This window comes from Rousettus aegyptiacus, unplaced genomic scaffold (assembly GCF_014176215.1).
Source record: "Rousettus aegyptiacus isolate mRouAeg1 unplaced genomic scaffold, mRouAeg1.p scaffold_m13_p_6, whole genome shotgun sequence".
NCBI lineage: Eukaryota > Metazoa > Chordata > Mammalia > Chiroptera > Pteropodidae > Rousettus > Rousettus aegyptiacus.
The window spans coordinates 86,300,372-86,322,023 of NW_023416309.1; the positions used below are offsets into that span (position 1 = coordinate 86,300,372).

At 43.3% G+C, this 21,652-nt stretch overlaps 2 protein-coding genes and 1 long non-coding RNA gene across 10 annotated transcripts in view; 1 reads left to right on the forward strand and 2 right to left on the reverse strand.

Moving 5' to 3' along the window:
- Positions 1–69: 69 nt before the first annotated feature.
- Positions 70–8,488, reverse strand: DHRS11 (dehydrogenase/reductase 11). 3 transcript variants are annotated; one of them, XM_016143339.2, is made up of 7 exons: positions 8,104–8,417; positions 5,087–5,296; positions 2,643–2,737; positions 1,838–1,967; positions 1,136–1,228; positions 858–923; positions 70–733 (listed from the first exon to the last, which is right to left on the reverse strand). In XM_016143339.2, exons 1-7 carry the CDS (start codon positions 8,248–8,250, stop codon positions 692–694), a joined length of 783 nt encoding a protein of 260 aa, XP_015998825.1. In that variant the 5' UTR covers positions 8,251–8,417; the 3' UTR covers positions 70–691. The 3 variants fall into 3 exon arrangements, with proteins under 3 accessions (XP_015998825.1, XP_015998826.1, XP_015998824.2); XM_016143340.2 differs by lacking the exon at positions 1,136–1,228 and having other exon boundaries at positions 8,104–8,424; XM_016143338.2 differs by lacking the exon at positions 70–733 and having other exon boundaries at positions 792–923; positions 8,104–8,488.
- Positions 8,489–8,557: 69 nt separating this feature from the next.
- On the forward strand, positions 8,558–11,302 carry LOC118603841. The gene is made up of 2 exons (XR_004951330.1): positions 8,558–8,638; positions 9,154–11,302. It is a non-coding gene; the product is annotated as an uncharacterized LOC118603841 (long non-coding RNA).
- The window catches only part of GGNBP2 (gametogenetin binding protein 2), a 30,707-nt gene continuing 19,530 nt past the window's right edge, over positions 10,476–21,652 (reverse strand). For 3 of the 6 annotated variants that reach the window (XM_016143342.2, XM_036222571.1, XM_016143341.2), the window contains 8 exons: positions 20,827–21,036; positions 19,611–19,785; positions 18,364–18,558; positions 16,381–16,528; positions 15,907–16,032; positions 15,674–15,822; positions 12,150–12,398; positions 10,476–11,127 (listed from right to left, as the gene is read on the reverse strand). In XM_016143342.2, the coding sequence (XP_015998828.1) occupies positions 10,924–11,127; positions 12,150–12,398; positions 15,674–15,822; positions 15,907–16,032; positions 16,381–16,528; positions 18,364–18,558; positions 19,611–19,785; positions 20,827–21,036 (1,456 nt within the window). In that variant the 3' untranslated portion in view covers positions 10,476–10,923. The remainder of the gene's footprint in view (positions 11,128–12,149; positions 12,399–15,673; positions 15,823–15,906; positions 16,033–16,380; positions 16,529–18,363; positions 18,559–19,610; positions 19,786–20,826; positions 21,037–21,652) is intronic. The other 3 variants (XM_016143346.2, XM_036222572.1, XM_016143345.2) reach the window with 2 other exon arrangements.

Here is a 21,652-nt window from a genome sequence, read left to right on the forward strand (position 1 = left end):
ATTCTGAAATAACCACCCCTGAGCACAGAGCAGGGGAGAGAACAGAAAGACACTCCTGAAGCCAAGACAGGTTGTTGCAATTTTTCTTTTTTAATTATCACAGTGGAAAAGCAATTGGGAGGCAGGCCCTGGTATTTTGCAGCCATAGTTGGAGTACAGTGATGACCCTACCGGGAGCTGAGAAGCCACATTTGGACAGAACTGGGATGGGGAAGAGAAGGGGCAGTGGGCGCGGTCGGACAGGGAGAGGAGGAAGCCTATAGCCCTCGATAACGATTCAGATAGGTAAGTTCTCTCTGCCATCTCATCCCTGAGCAACATGGGGTGAGATTCATGAAGACAGGGGGAAGCCCACCTTTTGGCCACAGTCCTTTCCCCAGGTCAAAGGGAAGAGACCAAGGATTGCAAACAAAGGTCAAGGAGTCCAAGAAGGGAACCAAGAACCTGTCGTGAGTGACTGCTTTTAACAGGTAAAACAATTAGGGACACCACCTCTTCTCCCCAGCCCACTTTTCACATTTGTGGTGGAAACAATTTGACAAGATAAAAAACCTGAAACAAATTTTCTAACCCCTGGTGGGGGTAGGAAGAGGAAGTAGAATCCAGGAGTCCCGAAATTAACACCTACAATCCAGAGGCAGGAACCAAGCCGTGAGGGTCGGGAAGAGAAGGTAGGGCTCCAGACAGCAAACTAGGTCACCTGTTCCGTGGGCCTCATTTGGATGTCTCCAATCTGCAGAACACATAAGCTTTGAGGCAACCAGGACACTCTTCCTACACCCTTAAGGCCTCCCTGCTCTCCTCCTCTAGGGATGGTTGGGCTTCTCCAGGGCATGAACAGCCATGGCCAGACTTACCTGGACATGTGGGGGGGTGCTGAGGACATAGATGACAGCCTCTGCCACATCTTCAGGTTTCAGACACTGAGAGCACCGAGAGAAAGGGGGCCCAAGATGAGAACAGAATGGATCCAAGTTCCCTCCCACCACTGAGTTCCCCTCCAGCATCCACGTTCCCACCCCAACCCTCCAGGAGGGGTGACAGGCTGACTAGAAGGGTGGGGTCTGAAGGCCAGGGTTCCCTTCCCTTTGCCTTAAGAGTGAGTGGCTTCACTGGGCCCAGAGGGAGGCCCCACCTTTATGTGTTCATAGGTGGCAGCTGCCTTCTCAGGGTCCTTGTCATGGAGTTTGAAGGCGAACTGTGTCTCCACCACTCCTGGAGAGATGCACTGGGCCAACAGAGAGGGCCTGTTCAGGGGCTAGGCTTTGCCCCATCCGGACCTCAGTCAGAGGCCAGGCCTTGGGGAGTTTGGAAGTATGGAAGCCACAGGGCCCCAGCTTCAAACTGATAGCTGCTCCGTGTCCATCAGCTGCCTCCTCCCTCCAAAGCTGCCACTGGCGATTACCACAATGATATCTACCATCTACAAGGCCCTTACCATAAGCCAGGTAAATGCTTTATAAAACGTTTCAAAAAAAAACCCTCATAACCTGATATTATCATCTCCATTTTACAAATGAGAAGACCAAGGCTTCCAGCCATTGTGTACCTGGCTTCCCATAATCCCTTGCTTTCCCTCAGTCTCACCCCACCATTCTTTCCCTGAATGTTCCATTCAGGCTAGCCCCCTCCCATCTCAAAGTCAGTGAGTGGAGGAAGCTCAAGTACGGAGCAGGGCCATGCAAGTCGTGGCAGAGTCCAGGAGCTCTGTGCCCAGTACACACGCCCAGGGGTTCTAGGCAACACATTCTGGACATGGGCTCCCTGGGTAGTATGGGTGGGAGTAAGGAGGGCCTGAGCCCACCCAGTCCCCACCAGGACCAGGCCACACCCTCACCGTGGCTCGGATGTGGGTCTGGGCCTCTCGAAGTTCTTGCCTCAGTCCCTCTGTCAGTGAAGTGACGGCATACTTGGTAGCACTATAGAAATGGGCCACAGACAGGGGTGCCACTCGGTGGCCAGACATGCTGGGTAGAGGGAAAGAAGGGGAAAAAAAAGAGTGATGCTCCCAAGAGACCACCAATGCCCCTTGCTGTACCAGTCAACCACACCACAAAGATGCCACAAAGAAGCCTTCAAAAGGGAACCTCTAGAGGCCATTTTGTGGCCCACTAATTTAGCTTCTGTTATTCAAGCAGCTCCTGAACATCCTATTCTTCTAGAAGCCCTCCCTCTGCTGACCATAGAATCTACTCTCCCAGTCATGTAGGCTGTCAGAAATTTCTCGATTTCATCTGCATGTTCACTGATATGGTTCTATTAGGCGATCTCTTGGGGCAGAGGCCATGTCTCCCTCTTAGACCAGGAGCTACCCAATGATACTGTGTAGTCTTTCTTTGTACCACAAGGTAGAGTTCATTCCAGGGCCTGACAAATGGAGAACCTCGGTGCCAGCAGAACCCCCAAGCTTCAGCTGCAAAAAGAAGGGGCTGAGCCACCCATTCCAGCTAACTAGGGGCTGGCACATGACACACACTGTTCTTTCCCTCACCCTAATTATGTTATTTGGGTTTTAACTGAGTATTAAATCCCTATTTACCACCAAAGAAATAGGTCCAAAGAGGTCAAATGAGCTATAGCAGATCGCCCAGCTTGGAGGCTGAGTGGTAATCTGCACTCGAGCCCTTGGCCATCTGCCTCACCTGTTGATGTTAATGATGTGCCCGTCATCCACCTTCCGCTCCTTCATAGACTGGTAGGCTTCCCGAGTGCAGATGCTGAGGGCCAGCACATTCACCTGCAGGCCGGGGGAGGGGGCAATGGTGTGTCTCCAGCTCAGGCCTATCTGAGCAGGTGACGGAGACACAGAGCACCCCAGGGGGGTCGGGGAGAGGAAGCGCATTTCAAAACAGTGTTCAGGTCCTACCAGGGACCAGCAATGGACCCAGGACACCTTGCCTTAGGTGCTCCTCCCACTAAAGCTACCAGCCCCAGATGACAGCAGAGGCAGCTCCTGCCTGGCTGACCTCCAAGTTCCTGCAAACGGGAATGGAAATCGCCCAAATCCATCCATGACCCAGAAACCTTCCCTGTTTTGGTTGGTTCCTCTGCAAACAGTAGAACCTCTGCTTTAGGGAACCATCTGCTTTTCTTCCTGATACCCTTCTCTTCTCTGGGCCAGAGCCTCTGGCCCTGCCCTCTCTTAAACAGCCTAAAATCCTTTCTAAAATGGCTTTAAAAATCTCTCTCCTCAAGCACTGACCCTAGCCCCTTGACATCTTATCCAGCTACTCTCTGTTCCTCTCTTTTCCCCTCCCTTAAGACTACCAGTGGACAAAAGAAGGCCTAACCCTCTTTCCTTTAACTTCTGTTCCATCTATAGGACTAAGCACAGAGAATATTTAGAGAGTGGGGTATCTTGTCACAGGACAGCTGAGGACCTCCCAAGGGCTCAGGGACTTCCTGTCTTCCCTGGCCCAGCCCACTCCTATTTGCTCTAGCAGGGGTAACCCCAAATTCTCATGCTTCATGGAACAGAGCCCTGAAGAAGTGTCTCTTCTCTAAAGCTTCTGCTGAGCCCCACCCCCTTAACCTCACCCAGAAGGACAAGCAGAGATAAAGCTTTCAGCAGGTCCTCATGTCTCGCCTCTCCAGAAGAGAGGGGACCAGCTAGGAGATTAAATGTTTCTCTTTATCAGGTGTCAGAGCTAGCCATCCGGACAGAACACTCTCAGTGCAAACCTGCCTCAACATTCACGACAGGACACAAAAAGCTTTCAGCTCTGTTTCTGGTCCTCTTAGCAGTGTGGGTTGGTGGGACAGAGAAGTCTGCTCCTGAGGACAGGTGGTGTAGGAGAAACAGATTCCTTGGGGTCAGGGAATCTCCTAGGTCTGGGGGGTTAGGGGTGGGAGTGGAGAAGATGCCTCATAGGATGACCGTAATAGAATCACGTACTTCGCAAGCTGAAAGAGGCCTTAGGGATTTAATATAATTCCCTCATTTTACAAATGGGCAAGTTGAGGTCCAGGTTAGAGACCCACTTACTGCAGATGAGGGCCACAGCTTGGATATCCCAGAAGGCTGAAGGCAGGGATAGTGCTTCATTTTCACTGATTGTTTCAGTGTTCATTGTTTATTTCCTGGCCCAAGCACCTGTTAGGTGCTAAAGCTACTGTGAGCAGATATGAAAAGAATTGTGGGGGGAAAGACGTATCCTATTTACACACTGCTTTCAACTTCTCAGATAACTTTCAAACCCTAATATCGCTTCATAATACAGTCTAGAAGTTGAAAACCTATGTCCTGCAGACTGTTTGGTTCACACATAGTTTTAAAACATTTTAAATTCATTTCCAACTTGGATTGTTTCATTCATTCAAAAAAATATCTCGAGTAGTTGCAGGCTCTTCCTCTCATGGAGCTGAGGTTTTGGTGAATGGGAGGGGTATCACATAAAACCCAGGCTCCCCATCCCTCCCCAAAAAGTCATAAGGTCTGGCCACATGGCCACACTGTCCTATAGCAACAATGCTAGACTTACATAGTGGATGCCCCTGTACACGGCCGTGTACTTTCCCACTTGCTGCAGATCCCAGCAGACCAGCCTCACTCACATACCTACCTGGCTCCAGGGGACATGGGAGTTTGTGACCCCAGATATTGATGGTACAGGTGTGTTCACCCCAATTAAATATGACCTGAATGAAGCTCAGAGAGGGTGACTACCTGCCTAAAGCCACATAGTAACTGGCAGGTCTGGGTGAGAACATCGTCTTCTGTCTCTTGGTTCCTTTTCTTCCCATAAGACCATGTTCCTAAGTCCTCTGCACAGTGCTGACATGTGGGGACATTCAATAAACAGCAGTTCTCCCCCTGAATGATCTTTCTTCCAACAGAGAGAAGTCAGCCTAAACTTTAAGAACTGTACCCAGGAGCTCAAAAAAAAGAAGAATGGAAAAGGTATGGCCATTCATCTATTCACTATCTCTCCGGTAGGGAAAGAAGCAAGGGGACAATCAAGGTGCCCTGGGTAGGAATCCAAAGCTCCCTCTTGCTAGATGTCCTGTCCTGAGCAGCGTTCTGGTTCACAGGCCCTCGGCTCCCTGCTCTCCTCCCAGCCTCCCATTCCAGGCCTGCAGCCCTTACATTGAACATGTCCTTCCAACCGCTGGTGCTGCCTGAGAGCAGGGTTTCAGGTCGGGCCAAACCAGCGTTGTTGATGCAGATGTCCACACCACTGTGCTGACAGCGGATAGCCGAGAACATGGAGAGGATGTCCTCTTCATTTGACAGGTCACATCTGAAGGGGATCAAAGTCCCAGGGTAGCCTGCACTCTTACATTCAGCAGCCAGCTCCTATGAAACCCAAAAGGAGTCTAATTGGAGTGAGCTGCTCACTCCCACACTTCCCCAACCAGAGACAACCTCCCTTCGCTGTCACCACTCATAGAACTCTCCTTTGGCAGCCACCTTTCAGTCACATAGATATTGGGAATGCCCATCCCCAAAGTTTGTCCACTTTGATCAAAGTCTAAGGGATAAAAGCACTCTCTGAGTGAAGGAGAAAATTGAGATTTTCAATGAAGGAACCTTATAGATGAACTCGAGTCTTCAGTTCTGAGAAGGGGCTGAGGCTCTGAGGGGGCCAAAGAAGGGGACCAGGGATCCTGGGAATGGAATGATATTTCTTTTCTGCCTCTTTCTCAATAGGAACATCTTCTCTGCTCATAGGTAAGACACACCTCTCACTCTACCCCATGTTTCTTCCACCCGTGCCAGGAGTCACTGAGTTGGTTCTCTCCTATCTCTCCCATCTCTTCTTGAGTACTTCTCTGCCATCACCTCATCCAGTCCCTTATAGAAGGGCTGATATCTGAACTATCATCCTCCACAAATTGCAGTGGCTCAGAGCGCTCACACTGAGAACTCTCATACTTTTCAATCGAGTTTAACTGGCAGTCTCCCCTTGCCCCACCCATAGGAAGGATCAGGAAGTCAGAACATATTCTTTCAGTCCCGTGGTGCGCCACCCTCCACCCAAAAGTTTCTCTGGAGACTGAGGCAAGTCCAGTGGCAGGTGGCACTGGCAACCCCCTGTACATCACCAAGGTCCCCAACACACTAAAGAGTCCTGAGAGAGAAAGACCTGAGAAAGAAGAACCACTGAGAGATGGCTGTGAGGAAAGCTGACATTCAGAAGCAGGAAGAAACAGATATGTAGCCTTGGAAGCCAGTGACTGGGCATCTAAGCCTCTTGAAGGTGACTACATGTGTGGGAGGGAGAGAGTTGAGGGGTGTGGGGTGCCCTAGAGGAAAGCCAACTTGGCCAGCTGCCCTGGCCTGGAGCCCTTCCTCCCCCTAGACTAAGCTGGGAATAAGGGGCTGGATCAAGTGACCTAGGAAATTCTTTTCTTCTTTAACTTTCCAGGAGTTCAAAAGGTATAGCCCTCTGGGACTCAGAAGCACCTCCTTCACCCAGTTTTGCCTACTCATGACCGCCTCAGGAGATAGAGATTCTCTCTGTAGGAGGCCAAAACTCAAAACAGTTTTAATATCAGTCAGGAAGAGCAGACTGTGATCAAAGAAACCTGGACTTCACCCCACCCCTGGCAGGCAACTTTTCCCTTCCTCCACCAGACTCAAACCCCCTGCAGGGAAGCCAGGATGGAGTGACTGAGAATATATTTCTCCCTGTCACTGCCTTCCCTACCTATCTTCATCTATCCTCAAAAATGGCCTGAAATCATGTCGGTCTCCTCACAGTGGCGGCATTCTCCCCTCATTTAAAGAGTCATCATGGGACTACATGATCAGCATGAGGGTTCCCTTGGGGCTCAGGAGCCCCTTTTTCTGACTAGTTTGGGGTAGTGGAGTAGGAAGAGAAGGCAAGAGTGGCTTTAGAATTAGGGATCCAGTGTTCTAATCCCTGGCCTGATCGTCTAGGCTCCAAGCCTCCTGATATCCTCAGGGTAGAAAGCAGGGAGGGGTAGAGTGGGGCAAAGTTGTAGCCAGGTGACCTTGGAACTATCTAGGAGGCTATAAAGTATACCTTTGGTCAGCAACAGGGGAGGGGACAGTTCTCATTCCTGTATGCCTTCTCCCTCTGCTCCCTCCCAAGGCCTCCTTACCCTTCCCCTGCTGCGGGACTTTGAGCAATGGTGGAGGCAATGCCCGCAGCTAAGCACTAGCCCAACCCCTGAGAGTGACCTTGCCAGGCAAATCCAATGACCTATCATGGAAATGTCTCCTCTTCTTCCTCCATGCTCCAACATGGCCAACTTTATTTCATTTGTCTCTGAGCTCTTGTTGCTCGTGACTCAGCTCCCAACCCCAGCCCTACCTTAAGAGAAAAACCAGGAGTTCCAGTTCCACATTGCTTTATCCCCTCAGAGTTCACATGTTCAACGCCCTGTTCCACCTACTCGGTCTCACGTAGGACAGTGAAATTAGAGAAAGGTCTACCTGTGAATATCCCATCGTCAATCCCTTAGGCCTATTGGGTAGAGATTAACCCTCAGATTTGGTGGGGGAAGGGACTAGCCTCTACAGAGAAAGCTCCACTCCCCTAGCAACCCCATCATCAGACTTGGCTGGGAAATGATCACCATCAAAACCTCTAGTTTCTGCTCATCTGGCTGGCTAGCCACTTTGCTTGGCTTTGTGGGCTAGGTCTGGGGAGGAGAGGAAGTAATCCAGCAGCCAGCTTAGCCACTGAAGCCGGAAAACTTCCATTCCTTCTCTCTGGTTGCCCAGCTAGCTAGCCCCTGATCTCGTTCCCTTTTCCTCAGCCTACCAGGGCAGGCAGGTAGGAGAGGAGATGCCTAGAAGTCGAAAATTTGGACAATCAAAGACTCTATTTTGTGGTTTAAGGAAAATAAAATTGACTACGTTTGGGAAAAAAAAAAAGTCAAAAAGTTGGTACCCTAGAACAGGGGCTGTAAGGAGAAAAGGCTCCGACTGGACTTAAAATAGCGAAGGTGAAGACCTCCCCTATTAGGCATCCACATCTCCTGCCCTTGAGCCCGTTGCAAATGGCACTGGGGTGGCAGGCAAGTGAACGAAGCGTCACGGCGCGACTCCGGCCACTCCCCCTCCCCCACCTGGACCCTACCCCAGCGGAAACGACGGCTCCCAGAGCGACCGGCTCCCCGACCAGACCTTACCTCTATATTGCCCACGGTGCGGGCACAACCTACCACCTTCAGTCCCTGCTGGACCAGGGCTCGGGCCACCGCCGCGCCGATGCCTCCCGAGGCCCCCGTCACCAGTGCTAGCCGGTCACGCCACCGCTCCATGCCGGCCCTGGCCATGGTCCCGAGCCGCCCGCCCACCTCGTTCCGCGAGCTGGGCGCTAAGGCAGCGGAACTCTGCCCTAGGTCGCAGGGGCTTGGCCGCCCTCTCGCGACAACCGCGGAAGTCTCCGCCGCCGCTCGGCCCCTGTCCAAGACACGCCTGGACCCGCCTCCAACCTGACCGGCCTCAGGCCGGGACTCCACCCTCCCATCCTCCGGGACCTGCCACATCCCGCCAGAGGAAGGCCGCAGCCCGGCCGTCCCGCCCCCTGCGCCCGCCGCGCGGCCTCGGCCCCGCTCCTTCCGGCTCCGCCCCGCCCCGCCCCGCCCCCTGCGCGGGGAACTGTCTTTCAGCAGTGCCGGCAAGTGTGAGAGGGTCCTGAAAGCTTGTGGTCCTGCTTCCCTGGTGAGCTTTTCCCCTTGGGGCGGGGAAACCAGGGTTCAGCGGGGGATTGGTCCAGGCTCGAGGATGCACGTACTCTTGCCTCGTAGTAGCCCTTACCTCTTCCTGACCTCTAAGGCCAGGAAAAGAAACTAAGGGCATTTACTTAACTCCAACGTTCTCCTACACCAGAGGGTGGATGATAGGAAGGATTCAGCCTAGAGAAAAAGGCCTGCCTCAGCCATCAACTCCGGGTGGCCTTGGGAGGGGCTCTCAACTCTACTAACCTAGAACTGACAGTTAAAAATGGAAACACCACAAGTACATGTGTATTGGTGGATTCTATCCCAGTGGCCAGTCTCCAACAGTCCTAGACCCTCCCACTCTCATTAGAGCAATATATTACAATGAATTCCAATGATAAAAGCATTAGCTAACGTGGAGCCCTTACTATGCAACAGGTACTTTTAAGCACTTTAAATATATTAAATATGCACAACAGCCCTATGAAATACCTTATTAATTCCTCCATTTTATAGGACCACGGGATGTGTTCCTCACCTGCCTTCACTCCACTCTCCCTTTTGTCTCTTCCTGGATTGAGGCTTGCTCACTTTGCTCTGACCACTTAGGATACACTTCATCAAAGCACTGAAACCTGCCCCACTTCTGCATTCCTAATACAGCCATCCTTCCAAAGAAAAACCATCTCTGCATTAACTACTGGAATTGCTCCACTGAAAGCAATGAAATAAGCAGCGAATGGGGCGGGCTTATTTATTGAACAAGGATTCCTGTGTTTGGCCCCAAAGGCAGAGTAAAACAAAACAAAACCAGCCCTTGCTTTTAGAGATTTCCAGAAAAAAATTGACTGCAACAGGTGGTGGAGAAGAGACTGGGCCCAGAGCCAAGGGCTGTGGGAGGCCCTTACTCATTTTTTCTGGATTCCAGGATGAAAACAAGGGTCAGAGAGGTATCACGACTCATTTCACCTCTGCCCCAAATGCTATACAACACTTAGATTTGAAAAGACAACTCTTCTGGCCAGGGGATGGATCGAAGAAATGCCACCAACTACAAAAAAATTAAATCTCACTAAGCTTCTGCTGTTGCCCACTTGAAATCTGATGAGAAATCTGATTAAGCTGTGGAAAGCCCACAAAACTTACTCCATCTGCACAGAGAATATTGACTGTCCTGCAACCTGTCTGCTGACGACCACGTATTATCAACATGAAGACACAAAGCTCTAAACACATATGTTTATTGAACTATTGACTCAGCCTTTTAAATGGCAGCCAAATGCTACTCCTGGGGGAATCTCTCCTTCAGTAGTAACTCAGACAGCTTGTGAAAGCAGTAAAGTGTAATGCCATAGTGACTCTATTGGAAACCAGATAAGGAACATGCACTTATACAGACCACAATGTGGTTAGCTCAGTGAAGCCTTCTGATCCCAGTTTTTACCCACTGAGCAATTACTTATCAGACAACCCTTGCTTGAAATTCTGCCAAGTTTTGTTTTCATTCTTCTAATTCAACATGAACCTCTAAATTTAAGGTGCTTTCTGTTACACAGCAGGGAACTTTCAATAATAGCAATTAAGTCTCATGGGAATATAAGAAGCTAGCCAGTATTTAAATGTATCACAGTAAATTTATTCTATCCAAACAGAAGACTGGAAATTGCTTTTTTCGGTTGTCAATTCTGATCAAGGTTAAGAATTTTGTCTTCAACGATCTGTATCTCTATCCTCATTTGCTTTTCATCCTCTCTAACATCAATACTGGCCAAGTACCAAATCCACAGTGGCAAATATTAAAACACTGCCACACATTAAGTAGAAACATGTACACCAAATTTTACTATGCATATTAATAAATATTCTTTATTTTAAATTTTGCACATTGCGCTTTAACATTACATCCAAACATTTCGCAGGTGGATGTCTACTTTGTAAAACCATATATTCAGCTCATTGTCATTTCTGTACAGAAGTATAAGTACAACATTACTTTTTGCCACTAAGTTGCTTTAGTAAGTCTCACAGGAAGAGAAACATTTAATGAAAAGAGATGGCTTAAATCATATGGCAGGCCTGCGCAGCCACGCAACTAAAGACACAAGCCTGAAGGAAGAACAAACTAATGAGGTTACCTCCACCGTCTCCCAAAACAAGAAAGAATCACATTGATTTAAGATAAAATTTTGCCGTAAGTCACTAAATTAAGGTTTGTTTTTTTTTTGAAAGAGAAGGCGCAGTAGTCATCTTGAGTGTTTCATTGAAAGACAGAGCTATTTTATTTATTTAATTTGCTCCAGCCGTTGTCAACCAGCCACTACACATGGGTCTCTTGTGATCATTTAAGCGGCAGTATTTATTAAATTTCTCCTTCAGATGCTGTCGGTATTGTTCTCTATTGCTGTAGAAAGACTGGTTATTAGCCATAAATGACTGTATTTCATCTTGTGAGATAAAGATTTCCTCATCTGAAGTACATTCAGACTCATCCTGCAAATTAAAGCAATAGTTTAAGACTATGACTTAAATTAAGAATGCAAAATATTTTGCTGATGGAGGACAGCTAAAGATTAATCTAGCTTTTGTTTCAATTCAGTCATATAAAGTGTTTAATGTCATTCTGTCTTGGAAAGTAATAAGTGAAAATAAAATCCAACTTGACTTAGTTTGAAACTCTGGATCTATAATTTGTCCTAGATCTATGAGCCCAGCTGACTACCAACATACCTTTTGCCTTAAAAATGACTCATTAGAGATGGTTACAGTAATCACCAAATTTTAAATGACCAGACTTATCTCTAGCTGGTCCTATATTGAAACTTCTATCTCTACGAATTAAGTAAAATGTAACCTTTTCTTAACTTATGAAATAAGTTATACAACAATACCATTAAACTTTATAACCATGTAAAAAAGAAAAAACAAGTATTCTAAAGGATTTGGTTCCATTAGGATCCTAATTACAGAAAAGACACCATCCTTCTCCTTCCTTCCCCCTCCTCCAAGCCTTACACAAACTCTGAACTGGGACACTTGGAATCCGGTATAATTCATCTCAAGTATCAACTATAAAAGGTTTTCCAAGTTCAGATATGCTTTTATCCTATATCACACCTAAAGGAAGTAACCTAGAAGAAAGTGGGCTCTAGTTCAGATTCTATATTATTTCTTGGTCTGGAAGGGTGGCTATTATAAATTGCTACTATAAAAGCAGTTTGCTTACAATAAACTTCCTCTTCAAGGAAGCCAACTCCTGGACATAATGCTAACTCTACCCCCATCTCCCAACTAGTCTCCTTGAGACAAAAGAGGACAAGGAAATATGCTCCAGAGGGGGTGTATAAACCACTAGAAGAGGAGAAATGAAGTCACCAAAAACTAATGAAATACTGCCCCTATCTTCTTAAAAGCCTTTCCCTACTCCCAACTTTGAACCCTCAAAAATCCATCCCCTCCCACATCTACCCCATGAACAATCAGTTATCCACAGTAAGACAACATGGCTTACTTACAAGGAGTTCAACTAAGCTCTTGGCACCTTTTCCGGAATCAGGACCAAATGATGTTTCTGTAGGTTCTGCAAACTGTGGTACATTTTTCCTATGCTCAAACCAAGGCAGTGGCTGCCCACCCTTTTCGGAGCTGCAACAGCTTTCAGGATGTACATCTTTGGTCTTGTCGCGGTGAAATACTGTGTGCACGGTATTTCCTGAGGTCTCTCGATTACCTGGATCTGTAATACAGCTTCCAAGCTTTTGAATCTGAAACCACAGCAAAGGATTTCCCAGTAAAAAGGCAAGGAATAATAGCAATTATTATTTAAAGAAAACAAATGCCTGGAGAGTGTATTACATTTTTTAAAAGAATACTGGATAAAAGCAGTAGCTGAAATTCACTAGACACTTACTACATACCAGACACTATGCTAACGCATATAATCTCATTTCATCTTCATAGAACCAAATCTGATAGGGACCTTTATCTCCATTTTACAGATAGGAAAACTAAGATCAGGCAAACTGCTCAAGATTACATAGCTAATACATTTTAAAGGATTATAAAAAAATTAATTGGATTTATGACTCTCATGGATTGTCGGACAAATGACATTAGACAGACAAACATACAAACCCCTGCCACAAAAATAAGCAACCAATAAAAATGCATAAGGTACTCACTCTAAAAAAAATTCTAGTAGCTAAGCTGCACACTTGCCAAGGAAAATAGGTTGTTCTCCCCTCACAACAAAAGCTTAAGAATTCCAAGTTATGAGAGAACACTCAAGATGGCGTAAAAGGTAGAGGCTATGTACACCTCCTCTCACTACCACACCAAAATTATAAAAAAACTACAGAGCAACCAGCACACAGAGTTGCCTGAGGTCTGGCTCACCAGAAGCCCTACAAGTAGGGATAAAAATAAGAGGTCACCTCAAACTGGGATGGGGGGTGGAGACACGAAAGGACGTGGTCCCACAACCAAGTGTAGTTGTGAGAATTGGGAGGGTTATCTTGAATGCAGAGTCCTCTCCCCGACCAGAGGAGTGACAGTCTGGGCCCCACATTGGGATCCCCAGCCCAGGGTTCCAGAACTGGGAAGAGAAGTCCCCATAACCCCTGGCTGTGAAAACCAACAGAGGCTGCAGCTGAGTGAGATGGAGGGCTGCACAAGTTGCGGGCATTCCTCTTAAAAGAACCCATGCCCAGACTTACTTGCTGATGGACCTCTCACTCTGAGCTCCAGCACTGGGGCACCTGCTTGAGGAATGCCAGGGACATATTGGGAGACAATGAGTGTCATGCGTCAGGGCAAGGGCTGGAGGAGCAGCTTTCCCCCAGACAGAAGTGCTGACAGTATCCACTGCTCCTCTGTTGAGCCTTCCCCCTCCCAGCTTGCAGACACAGACACTGCCATATTTGAGTTATCAACGTGGATAACACAGGTTGCTCTGCAAAGGTGATTCCCTGAGACTCCGCCTCTCCCAACTCATGGGCCCATCCAAGCCACTTCCAGTGGTTTATTCCATACAAATGGCCTATCGTGACTCTTGCTGTGGACTTTCCTAAAATCTCTGAAAGGCTCACAAAATCCAAAGCAGCAGCGTCTGGCCTTAGTGTGCTCTGTACCTCTTGCTGAGAAGCCCCATGCCCCACATTAGTTGGCCTTGGTTTCTGGCTTGGCCTCTTAAGGCACCTATAAGCTCAGCATGGATGGCAGTAATCAATGGACTGCTTGATTAGTCTTACCAGGGATCCCTGAAGTGCACAGGCTGCAGGTGAACTTGGCCTGCAGCTGGACCCCTCCCAGGACTGTGCCACTGTGCCCCAAAAGACACCTACTATACAAAACCACTCTACTAAGACTGGGAGATTTAAGAGCCCTATCTAATACATAGAAACAGACGCAGGAAGGCAACTAAAATAGGGAGACAAAGAAGCATGTCCTACATGAAAGAACAGAACATCGCTCTAGAAAAAGAACTCAATAAAATGGAGACAGACAATCTACCAAATGCAGAGTTCAAAACACTGGTTATAGGATACTCAATGAACTCAGGGGAAGAGCAGATGAACTCAGTGAGAACTTAAACAAAGAGACAGAAAACATAAAAATGGAGATGGAAAACATAAACAGGAACCAGTCAGAAATGAAGAACACAATAGCTGAGATGAAGTGCATTAGAGGAAATCAACAGAGTGGATGAAGCGGAGGATCAAATCACTGATACAGACGATGGGGTAGCAGAGGACACCTAATCGGAAGAGCATCAAAAAAAAGAATACAAAAAAACTGAGATAGTTTAAGGAGCCTCTGGGACAAATTCAAGTGTTAACAACATTCATATCACAGAGGTACCAGAAGGAGATGAGAGAGAACAAGAAATTAAAAACCCGCTTGAAATAATGATGGAAAACTTCCCTAACCTGGTAAAAAAAATAGACATACAAGCCCAGGAAGCACAGAAAGTCCCAAATAAGATGAACCCAAAGAGGCCCATGCCAAGACATATCATAATTAAAGTGCCAAAGGTTAAACACAAAGAGAGAATCTTAAATGCAGCAAGGGAAAAGCAATTAATTACCTACAAGGGAGTTCCCCTAAGACTGTCAGCTGATTTCTCAACAGAAACTTTGCAGGCCAGAATGGCTTGGCACAAAATATTCAAAGTGATGAAAACCCAGGACCTACGACCAAAATTACTCTACCCAGCTTGAAGTAAAAATTATTTACTTCAAGACCAAGAGCCAACCTAAAAGCAAGTTTGGACCTATGACCAAAATAATTCTACCCACTTAGAATTGAGGGACAGATAAAGAGCTTCCCAGACAAGAAAAAGCTAATACCAAGCTAGTATTACAGGAAATATTAGAGGGACTTCTTTAAGAAAAAAATATGTATCAAAAATATGAATAAAGAATGACTAACTACATATTATTAACAAGTACTTCCAATGAAAAAGAATAAAATGCTCCAATCAAATACAGAGTGGCTGAATAGATAAGAAAACTACACCCTTACAGAGGCTGCCTATAAGAGACTCACTTCAAATTAAAAGACACACACTACCAGAAAGTAAATGGATGGAGAAAGATATATCATGATGGACTTAGAGGGTGTTACACTGAGTAGCCTAAATCAGATAAAGACAAATGCCATATGATCTCACAGACATGTGGAATCTAAGGAACAAAACAAACAAACAAAACAGAAACTCACAGACAGAACATTTTGAGGGTTACTAGATGGGTGGGGAGGGGGGAGTTGGGGGTGTGGGTCAGTGAAAAAGGGAGAAGGAATTAAGAAGTACAAATTGGTAGTTACAAAATAGTCGTGGAGATATAAAGTACAGCATAAAGAATATAGTTATTGTAATAACTACGTACAGTATCAGAGGAGTACCAGATTTACTGGGATGACCACTTTTTGAGTTATATTGGTATCTAATCACTATGTTGTACACCTGAAATTAATATAATATTGTATGCCAACTATAATGGAAGAATTTTAAAAAAAGATTGTAAGTTAAGACACTTACATGTTCATCACATTTCAACATCTTGCTTTTCTTTTTCTTCTTTTTATTTTTTCCTTTGGTGTTGTTCTCTTCAGAATTTGCCCAACATTCAACACAACTATCGCCATCATCCTCTTTGTCTTCACAATGATGAACAGAGGAATCATCACCTGCAGAAATATCAATAATCCCTTACTTATTTGCTCAAATCAGCCATGTAGCAGAAATAATTGGGAAGCTAAATCTGAACCTACCGTGTTCATCATGATTACAAATGCCTTCAGTGCAGGCAACATCCGAACCCTCCCGAGAACCTGTTTCACTCCCTTCCATGCTAGATGAATATCCACAATCACTACCATTACAGTGTGGAGATAAGCCTGAGAATAAATTAGGTGACAGTTACAATTAACATGCCAATAAATATATTAAGACAAAGAATGAACCAACTGAAGACCACAGAAAAATTTCAAAATTGGTGGCTTATTGAAAGTAGAAAGTACATTAATAATGAAAATGATTTTTTTGTTTATATCAAATACTCACAAATCAAATGCCAACAACTTAAATATAAGGAAAAAAAATGTTAAGCATCTGACTATATGATTTTCTTGGTGTTACAAAGCAATTCCTAAATTCTAGGTTATACCATCTCTAAAAGCTCATACATTTAAGAGAGAATAAATAAACTTAAGAGTTAATTTTTAAAAGAAACTGTTTTTACTTACCCTTCTTTATTTTAGGGGACCCCAAAAGATTGCCACTGCTAGGACAGGTACATGATGTATTTTCGTTGGTAACAATTACTTCTACACAACCATTACCATCTTCAGTGCTGCCACAGGCTTTGCAGCTATTTTCTATGAAGTCTGTTTCCTTTAAGGATCAATATTAACAGTTTTAAAAAGCTTTACCTCCATAATGACTACATTTTAATTCCCTTAATATTAACCGATTAGGAGTTGAGGTTAATAAAAAAAAACTATTCTCATGAAAAATTACTTACTTCAAGACCAGGAACCAACCTAAAAGCAAGTTAAGAGCTAATGATATCACGTAAATCTAAGATAGCAGTTCTCAGGGGGTGATCTGCTGACCCCAAGGATTCTATAGGTAAAAAATATTTTCATCTGAATACTAATACATAATGCCTTTTTCACTGTACTGACACTGAGAGTGATGGTACAAAAGCAATAGTGAAAAAAGTTCCTGGGCTATAGCACAAATCGAGGCAGTGGCAACCAAAGTGTACTAATAGTGACTATAATTCTCATTTATCAAACACTCTCAGTAGATAGATAGATCATTTCACTTGTCTTTGAAGCAGTAAAAATATTAATTTTATCAAATATCATCCCATGTGTAGATGTCTTTTTAACAGTCAATGTGACAAATGGGAAGTATGCTTAAAGCACTTTTGCTGCATACCAAAGTACAATGATTGTCTCAAGGAAGAGTACCAGAGCAACTGTTTGAGCTGCAAGCTGAACTAGCTGTTTTTTTCCTGAAACATAAATTTCACTTGAAAGAAGGAATAAGAGACAAACTGTGGCTATTCAAACTTGGATATTTAAAAGATATTTTCTCAAAAATGAAGCCAGCCCATCACTCTAAGGAAAACAATGGACAGAATCTGTTGTCAATGATATTCAAACTTTCAAACTACAATCAAAATTTTTAAAACTTGCACATACAAGCACAATAAGCATGAAGCTTCTCAATACTTAAAAGACCTTTCTGATGAGATCAATAGTGGTTTTAATGTGATTATCTGATAATGTCAGTATCTGGGAAGATACTCAGTGGGAAGATACTCTTTTATGCATTCAAATAATCAATGCATTACATTACAAAATCATGTCTGAGTAAAAGATCTATGTAAAGTATAACACAGACCAATGGATTTTAATTCAACAGAGTATGAAAAAGCCATTGATAAGGTATCAGGTTCCACACTGCAACTAATCTTTAAGAAACTACCATTTGTTGAGTTGTAATGCCAAAGAAGAGTATCCACATCTGAAAAGTTTTATATTAAAGCATTCCTCCATTTTCCTACCATATATATACATATATATGTATCTCTGAGAGACTTTCTTCATATGCTTCAACCAAGCAACACAGGGAAACAGACTGAATGCAGAAGCAGATATGAGAATCTACCTGATTCCTTTTAGGTCAAATACTAAAGATTTGCAAAAATATAAAATAATGCCACTCTTCTCACCTTTTCTTTGGGGAAGTTATTTTTCAAAAAATGTTATTCATGTTAACATATAATGAGGTTATTATTTTTAAAAGAATTAATAATTTAAATTTTCTCCATTTAAATTCTAATACAATAAATGTTGATAAGTATAATCCACATAAACAAAAGCTCATCAGGAACCTTAATTTTTAAGACTGCAAAGGGGTCCCTGAGACCAAAAAGTTAAGAACTACTCGAGGTCATGCATGGAGTTAACTTTCCACATTTGGACTTTGATCTAACAGTATACTAAGGCCAGGTAAAAAGATAACTATCCAACATTGTCTTTATAAAACAAACAGATGACATTAAAAATTGGGGCTTAAACAGATTATAGTAGGAAAAAAAAGCCAATTTATAGGCTGTAGTAGCTCACATTCTGAAAAAGCATAGTAAAAATGTCAAAATCTAGCAAAAAACAATACTATATATTCATGAGCCAATCAATATTAAGGAATACTACCTTATCTTGGCTTACTTCCTTTTCATCTGCTGTTTGTAAGGGAGTAGGAATATCACATACACATTTATTTTTTCGTCTATTCTTCCGTTTTTGGCGTTTCTTTTCCTGCTTGAGTTCTCTTACTCGTTCCTCCTCTGAAAATTCTTCACAAAGTTGTTCCAATCGGCTAATACCTTGTACTTTTTCCACAGTCATCTATTATAAAAACAGAGTTGAGAGTGAATATTGGTCAAAACTCTGGAAAATTCTCATTTGTTAATTTTAAATGAACTGATATTTCGTGCTGCAATTTTGCCAGGTAGTCTCCAAAAAGGATCTCAACATTTAATACCTTAAATGATAACAGTCTTCAAATCTACCCAGGAAGTAAATAAATAACTAATTCCTATGGGAAAGGTAGACATACATACTCCTATTCCAAACCACCAATATTCTAATTTCAAATTTCAGAATTTTCACACAAGTAAACATCCATTCATTTTTTCATACAATGAAACTTTAACCTTATTAGATGATCTAGTCTCTGAAAACACAAACATACAAAGAGAAAAGAAGAAATCTATTCAGTAGAAACTAGTACAAATCTCTTCAAACTTTCCAGAACAGTGCTTAAAGTTCGTGATGGGTCTGTAGCTTTCATACATTCTCAAAAGGGACTGATAAACCAGTTAAAGGGTTACAATCATGCCCCAGAAGTTAACAAAATATTCACTAGCCAAAAATTTATGTCTACAGGGTATAATGGGGGGGGGCAGGGGGGAAGGTTACCAAATCACAAGCACTAAACTCTACACCTGAATTATAAAGAGACTTCAGTGTGCTTCCAAGAAGTAGTTCTTACACATCATGGCATTTCGACTATATTTACTTCATATTATTGCACATCAGGAGGCAAACTGGGACTAATGGTTGCTAATTTTGTTGCTTATTTTAGGGCTGCTTTTAACTTTTCATTGCTTACGTTTCACAGCAGCATCTTCTTAAATAATCAGCTTCAGCTTTCTGCACTGAAAAAGTCTAAAAAGCTAAGGCTGGCAGAAAAACAGGACTAAAAAAACAAAGAAAAATCCACAAGCTTCTAAATTTCCATTCCTCAGGGAACCTATCCCTTACCCTCCAAAAGTCATGACACTGTATCAGTGGACTGCAGACCTCTGAGGCAAGGTCAGACTGGTGGCTTACTTACATTAAGGTTCAGTTCAATAGCTTGACTAAGCAATCTTGCACACGAAGCTAGCTGTTGTTACCTCAAAACTCTTGCGTAAAGCATCAACACCAAGATAGAAAAGCATCTGCCATGTCTGTTCTTCCGCTCGTAGTTTTTGCCAGATTCGATGCAGTCTTTCATAAAGATGAATTCCCAAGCAGGTCAGAACTTCTTCTTGAGCTATGTCTATTGTCTTAGCATGCCTTTCTCTTCGTCTATAAAGGAGAATAAATCACATATAATTCCTAATACCCTTAACTAAAACAGTAAAAGATGGATAACATTATCAGCAAGTTTGGGTTTTAAACACAATCTTCATACCTAATAACATTCAAACTCAATTAATGTATAAATATACAAAGCACACATTTATAACCAATAATAAATACACATGCAGGTAGAACTCAGTACTAAAATTGCTAAAAATAAGGTAATTCAGGAACTGGCATTAAAGAGATAGTTTTTGGGGCACAAAGAAGTCATAAGTGTCCAGCTCATAGAGGTAAGACAGTTCCTTTCATCTTCTAATTACAGAAAATGCCTATTTAGTTTTTGCTTCTTTTTTTTAAGGAGGAATACAGAAAGGCAATGCCAAAGTGATTCAATCATGGGCAAAGGCCTTCTAGGCCGATCTTCAGTAGAAGTGTTCACGGAGCTTCAGTGATAACAGAAGACTTTGTATTCTAACTGCCTAGCAGAAAGTAAGCACTCGAATAAGAGCTGGTACACAAAACACAAAGGGAAATAGGTTCAATTTATTCTATGAACTTTTTCTGATTTTATGTTTACAACACAGCCAGAGATAAAATTTTAGGTTCTAATATAATTTAATAATAGGTACAGTTCATGAATTACACTCAATAAAGTATTTCTTAAACCCCTGTTGCAAAGACCTCATTTCCTATGCAAAAACCATCATTATGAACAAAATTTAAACATGAAAATGCATGGATGGAGGGGAGAAAAAATCCCTTCTAATCATTTCCAAATGAAAATGACTAGATATAATAATGAAAGCCAACAAAAGCCTGTCTACTTCAAGCAACAAGGAGCAGAGAGGACTGAACCAAACACCATAGAACACTTTCTTCCTATTTTTAATTAAAAAATGAATGTTTTAAAGAAAGCAAAATGCTTACAGGCACACTTTAATTTATACATATATCATATGTACTGAGGCAGAAGGTAATGGAAATAAACTTTTAGTAATAAAATAAAGCAAAGCGCTAGATAGCCCATTCTAGCAAATTACATACTCATACCCTCCTGCGAACTCTGGCTCAGCACGACCCAAAAGATGTGCAATGAAGTCTGTTTCACAGCAAACATGTATGTGTCGTTCATGAGGACAGCACCGTAAGCCTTCATAAAGTGCAGCACAGTATCCTTTCTCTTTGCTGCAATCAAGTTCACCAATAAGGATATTGTATGCTCGGAGGACTTTATTTTTGCAATCAGTGCAAAACCTGTTGAAAAGAAAAACTTCAAAATTAAGAACTGGATGTGTCATTATTTCATTTCATAAGGCATTTAACAGTGTACCAGATGACGACACTCCCCTAACATGTACAGCATTAAAAAAAATCTTCATATACAATGGGAAACATACACATGTAAGGGAAATATAAATTTAGGGATTATATGAGTATAGCTAAATCTCCGTTTGTAAATGATTTTTTAAACTAGAGAAGCATAGGGGCCTAAAAGAATGAGGCAGATATGTACTTGTTAGTTCATAAAATACATGCCAAGAAAATATTAGTTGCCAAGGACTAGCATATGTCCACTTCGAAAGTTATTTGTACTGGTCAGAAATAAAACAGAGGCTACAAACGAATGACTTGTAGTATCCTTTCCTTACAGGCTCTGAAAATAGTATCTTCGGCTAGTAAACCTTGATTCAAATTTTTACAACATTTTATTTTAGTTCACCACTAGCTAAGCAGTGGGCAGGAAAGGAGGTGGAGGGGGGCGGGTAACAATGAGAGTGGGAAAGTGGTACATGTATTCTTAGTTTACTGGTAGTTTCCAAAATGTCAGATTCTTCCAAAAAATAAAAAATAAAACCATGTTTCTCAAAAC

Coding starts and splice junctions, on each gene's coding strand:
- DHRS11 (XM_016143338.2), bottom strand. CDS start 8,463: ATGTGGCAGGTCCCGGAGGATGGGAGGGTGGAGTCCCGGCCTGAGGCC. Junction 1,229..1,837: donor AGACCCACATCCGAGCCACG/GTGAGGGTGTGG, acceptor CTGTTGGCCCAG/TGCATCTCTCCAGGAGTGGT. Junction 924..1,135: donor CCACCTATGAACACATAAAG/GTGGGGCCTCCC, acceptor CGGTGCTCTCAG/TGTCTGAAACCTGAAGATGT.